Below are 5,589 nucleotides of genomic sequence, written 5' to 3'. Positions count from 1 at the left end.
AGGAGCTGGATGTGCACTGGGATGGCTTTGGTGCATTTTGTCTCTTGCTCCAACATGGGTTGTAAATCACGGCATAAATCCATTAATATATTTTTGGGGAAGCGGTACCGGCTGAGAAGCCACTCTGTGTTCTCACTGAACAGATCAGCACGCTTTTTGAAAACACGCTCCCTGCGGAGTGCACGGTTCTCCAAATCCTCCAATAGAGCAAGATAAGCCATGCTTGTATTTCAAGTTTTCTGTTTAGGTTGTCCTGTCACAGCTGTCTTTTATAGCTTGTCACACCAATCATTCAAAATATCTGCTAAATTACTTATTGAGATTTTTTATTAATTAGAGGAAACAGGGAACATGTGGGAAGTTTGAGATTGCTGAACACCGTGACTCCTTTAATGGTATCTATTTGTAGTTCTACTGTTCTACTGTACCACTAGATTTTGTGTGTACGCATGGTCAGAGCTGTGCTTAAATTTACGCACGTTCCTAAGCACAGGTACAAGTTGATAAAATTCCATACTTTGCATGGGAATGTTCTTACGCACTCATTACGCACACATCTGCACGTACGCACGGTTGATAAATGAGGCCCCCGGTGCTGGAGGATGTAGTGGAGGGCCAAGTTGACTGCATCGTCTACTGACCTGTTGGCTCTGTAGGCAAACTGCAGGGGTCCAGGAGGGGGTCGGTGATGTCTTTCAGGTGTGAAGCACAAGGTGCTCAAAGGACTTCATAACCACAGAGGTCAGGGCGACGGGTCTGAAATCGTTAAGGTCTGTGGTCCTTGGCTTCTTGGGGACAGGAATGATTGTTGAGGACTTGAAACAGGCTGGCACATGGCATGTCTCCAGTGAGGAGTTGAAAATGTCTGTGAACACTGGAGACAGCTGATCAGCGCAGTGCTTCAAAGTAAGTTTAGTAAGTTTAGTAAATAAGTTAAGTTAAGATTAGATAAGTTAAGATAAGTTAAGATAAGATAAGGTAAGTTAAGATAAGATAAGTTAAGATAAGATAAGTTAAGATAAGTTAAGATAAGATAAGATAAGTTAAGATAAGATAAGTTAAGATAAGATAATCCTTCATTAGTCCCACAATGGGGGCATTTGCAGTATTACAGCAGCAAGAGTCAAAAGACATCAGCAAGTAATAAGTAACATGCAATACTTAAGTGTGAGGAATAATCACATATAGAAACACATGAATGTAATGAAACTCATGTCTACAGTGTAAAGACAGTGAGAATATGTGCAGTGAATGTATTGCACATGAACCGTTGATCTAATCTGGCACAGTTAAGAGTTCAAGTGTTAAAGTGCCGTCCATAAGGGTGGTGCATGTAGTTCTTACTGGAAGCAGAGCTGGTTGTTCATTTGTTTCAGGTTTTACAGGTTTTATCATCCAGCCTCTCGAGCTCCACCCTCTCCTGACACGTCTGAGACGAACCAGGAAACATCTGTTCGTCACTGAAGAGACGCAGGACGAAAACCAGACGATCACATTCACCGTCCAAACCAAACCAAACGTCCTCTGAGTGAGTCCAGCTACAGGTGACAAGAGGAAACCTACAACCTGCCGACGCTCCACACACTGACCGTGAGTTTAACAAACACCTCGACTCAAAGTGAAAGTAAACTCAGTGAAGCTGGAGGAGCTGTGACTGACTGTACTGTCTGTTTTCAGCTTCACCTGGAGACTCAATGGCTTCCAGATTAGAAGAGGGTCTCTGCTGTCCCGTCTGCCATGATGTCTTCAGAGATCCTGTCATTCTGTCATGTAGCCACAGCTTCTGTAAAGACTGTGTGAAGAGCTGGTGGAAAGACAAAGAAGTAAAAGACTGTCCACTTTGTAAGAGAAGATCTTCAAAATCAGAACCATCTCTGAACCTGGTGTTAAAGAACCTGTGTGAGACCTTCTCACAGGAGAGAGATCAGAGCTCTTCACATGCTCTCTGCAGTCTGCACTCAGAGAAACTCAGACTCTTCTGTCTGGACCATCAGCAGCCAGTGTGTGTCATCTGCAGAGATTCAGAAAAACACACCGACCACAGATTCAGACCCATCGATGAAGCTGCACAACAACACAAGAAGCAGCTTCAGGAAACTCTGGAGCCCCTGAAGAGGAAGTTAAAGTGTTTTCAACGTGTTCAAGAAGAGTTTGAACAAACAGCAGGACACATTCAGGTCCAGGCCGGACGCACAGAGACGCAGATCAAGGAGCAGTTTAAAAAGCTTCACCAGTTTCTGGAGGAGGAAGAGGAGGCCAGGATGGCTGCACTGAGGGAGGAAGAGGAGCAGAAGAGTCGGGTGATGAAGGAGAAGATTGAGGCTCTGAGCAGAGACATAACGGCTCTTTCAGACACAATCACAACCACAGAGGACGAGCTGAGAGCTGAAGACGTCTCGTTCCTGCTCAACTACAAGGCTGCGGTGGAACGAGTCCAGCAGCGCCCCCTGCTGGAGGATCCACAGCTGGCCTCAGGAGCTCTGATAGATGAGGCCAAACATCTGGGCAACCTGAGCTTCAACATCTGGAACAAGATGAAGGACGTGGTCTCCTACAGTCCTGTGGTTCTGGACCCAAACTCTGCTCATCCAGGACTCGTCCTGTCTGAAGATCTGATCAGTTTGAGACAAGGAGAGAGACAGAAGCTTCCTGACAATCCAGAGAGGTTTGATTATTACCACTCAGTCCTGGGATCTGAGGGTTTTAACTCAGGGACTCACAGCTGGGACGTCCTGGTTGGAGACAGTACAAGATGGACACTGGGTGTGTTAGCAGAGTCTGTCCAGAGGAAGGGAGACAATCGGTCTGGATTATGGAGAATACGGTTCTATGAAGGTAAATACTTAGCAGTGTCATCATCAGCATTATCTGTTCTCCATGTGGAGAAGATCCAGAGGATCAGAGTGAAACTGGACTGGAACAGAGGAGAAGTGTCGTTCTCTGATCTTGATACTAACGAACACATTCACACCTTCAGAGACACTTTCACTCAGAAGATGTTTCCATACTTTAACACTGTAGATCCGTCCTCACTGAAGCTGTTACCTGTGAATGTGTCTGTGGATCAGAGCAGTTACAGATAAAGATTTGATTTGTCATGTTGTTGAATTTAACTGTTCAACTCGTTTTTCTAAAGCTTCGTTTATTTCTGCTTTTACTTCTCACTCATTTTTATTTCTACTGTCGACTTTTCCACGTGTGTAAAGAGAGTTCATTATTTTCTGATCTTTCTCTTTGGTTTGTTTTTTTATTTTCATGGAAAATGTTTGTGATCATTTAGATTTTGTGTGGATCCATGAAGACGAGCAAACTGATGAAGATCCACATCAAAACACATTCATCAATAACAGCTGATCATTGTTCACATTCAACAAACTTTATTAAAACTCAGACATGAGACATGATTCATGTTGAATGACATAAAGTCTGTTCACATGTGAAATAATCCAACATGTATGAACATGTGATTTCAAATGTAAATCTAACATTATCTGTCATTAAATAGGATTCAACACTTTTATATAGAGTTATATACGTTTATTAATTAATTATTACTTTTTTTAAATGTACAATCATTTGACGATGTCAAACTTTTTACTTCACTCACACACACATTACCAAGCAAACCTGAGCTGATGTGGAAACAGTGAATATTTAATTTTGTTCATGAGAGTGAAGCACATACATGACAAAATAAGATTTCACGAGGAGAGAGAGAGAGAGTGGGGGCGAGCGAGCAGTAGTAATTGGCGTGATGTTGTTTGGGAGGCAGATGAGAGCAGAGTTAACGAGCTGAGCCTCCAGCACCAATTAAACAACAAGCTGCAGACGTGGACCGAGGAGAGTTGCTGTAATTAAACACACACACACACACACACACACACACACACACACACACACACACACACACACACAGATTCAGGTGAAGCTGTTTTTCAGATTTTCTTTTTCTCTGTCTCTGAATAACTTCCATCAAATGTAAACATTATAAAACCACCACCCGAGCTGGATGAAAGCCTTTTCACAATAAAAGTCATGGGTTACGTTCTCAGAATCAATTGTTTTTTTTCCACGCACTCGTAATAATCCACAGAAACTAATTTGTCAAAGCGCTATGGGAGGGGCCTGTTGACGTCATGATTGACAGCTGACACTGACTCCTGATTGGTCAAATGATGTAATGACTGGACCGTGAAACCACGGCGAGTGACGTGACGTCATTTGGAGCCAGTGGATGCACCTGCAAGGTCCCGCCCACAGCCTGACCAGCTGTCAATCATGACGTTTCCATCATCAAATAACTAATTAAAACCAAACTGATCAGAAACTTAAACTATCGAACAAACTTCAGTGAGAAAAGAACGTCTCATATTTAATCCCATCTGCTTACATGGAGGAGGTGGGGTGTATGACCTATACTGCAGCAAGCCACTAGGGGGCATTTGAGACACTTTGGCTTCACTTTAAGGAACCATCCTGACGTCCATCTTTAATTACAGTCACTGACGTGTCGGCCATTGTCAGAGGTCAACGTCCAGTCTCAGCGTCTCAGCTGGAGATGATGTCACAACCTGCAGTTTGCTGCAGAATCTTTTTGAAACTTCTCGCAACAGTTTGAATCTTTTGACCGTTTCCTGTCAGTGAACGCATCGTCCTCACCCTGAGTGTCTGAGCTGCAGTGACTCCCCCCCGACCTGAGGACGACTGAAAGCTCTAATCATTACTGCAGCTGTGTACAAGGGGTGTGTGTGTGTGTGTGTGCGAAACAATAAGGGCCTGTGGGAAAGATAACAGTTATTATCGCCCTCTGAGGTCCCCCCCCCCCCCACTCACACACACACATACACACACAGGTCAATTTACAGCTAGCAACTGTAGACTGGCTTGTGTCCCAGTGGGCTCTATTACTGTGTGTGTTGGGCCGTGGACTGATGGCCTACATGTGCACACACACACACACACACACACAGACACACACACACAAACAACATGGGCATTGTGGGCACAGAGGTGGATAATCAACGTGCAAACACAAAGATGCTGGCAAGAACGACAACATGCAGAATCTCGTGCAAACATGTGTACACAGACAAACAACACGTGTGTGTGTGTGTGTGTGTGTGTGTGTGTGTGTGTGAGCGCGTCGAGTTAACAATCACGAAACACGTGCTCACAAATTGAAACATGCACATAAACAACTGAAAAAGCAAACACACACACATGCAGGGTAAATGAGGTCGTTTTTTTATTCACATCAGCATCGACATAACAAACACGTTCTCATCGTCATGCCGCACGGCATCATGGGATACTGATGATGTGCTCAGTGGCTGGAGGTTGACTTCAGAAAGAGGAAACGCCGGGTGAAGATTTATTTTCAAAACAAGATGACAAGTAGATGAGAAGTGTAAGAGAAGAGAGAAAGTCTCGATCACACACACACACACACACACACACACACACACACACACACACACACAGACTTCCTGTGTGAGTATTGTATGTTTTTGATGGCATCACTAGGAGTCACTAAAGTCACACTTCTCTTCATCAGTATTAATAAGAATTTAGTAAACTGGTGCTACATAT

General features: G+C 43.9%; 1 protein-coding gene across 1 annotated transcript; it reads left to right on the top strand.

Moving 5' to 3' along the window:
- Window positions 1–1,442: 1,442 nt before the first annotated feature.
- On the top strand, window positions 1,443–4,054 carry LOC109646248 (nuclear factor 7, brain-like). Its single transcript, XM_069535579.1, has 2 exons — window positions 1,443–1,590; window positions 1,678–4,054. The coding sequence occupies exon 2, from the start codon at window positions 1,695–1,697 to the stop codon at window positions 3,081–3,083; it is 1,389 nt and encodes a 462-aa protein (XP_069391680.1). The 5' UTR covers window positions 1,443–1,590; window positions 1,678–1,694; the 3' UTR covers window positions 3,084–4,054.
- The last annotated feature ends 1,535 nt before the right edge of the window (window positions 4,055–5,589 follow it).

This window comes from Paralichthys olivaceus, chromosome 12, assembly GCF_024713975.1.
Source record: "Paralichthys olivaceus isolate ysfri-2021 chromosome 12, ASM2471397v2, whole genome shotgun sequence".
Lineage (NCBI taxonomy): Eukaryota > Metazoa > Chordata > Actinopteri > Pleuronectiformes > Paralichthyidae > Paralichthys > Paralichthys olivaceus.
The sequence above is the reverse complement of the archived record's forward strand: the minus strand, read 5'-3'. Positions and strand labels throughout refer to the sequence as shown.

Bases quoted from the DNA above. Each gene is read 5' to 3' on its own strand.
- LOC109646248 (XM_069535579.1), top strand. From the start codon at position 1,695: ATGGCTTCCAGATTAGAAGAGGGTCTCTGCTGTCCCGTCTGCCATGAT.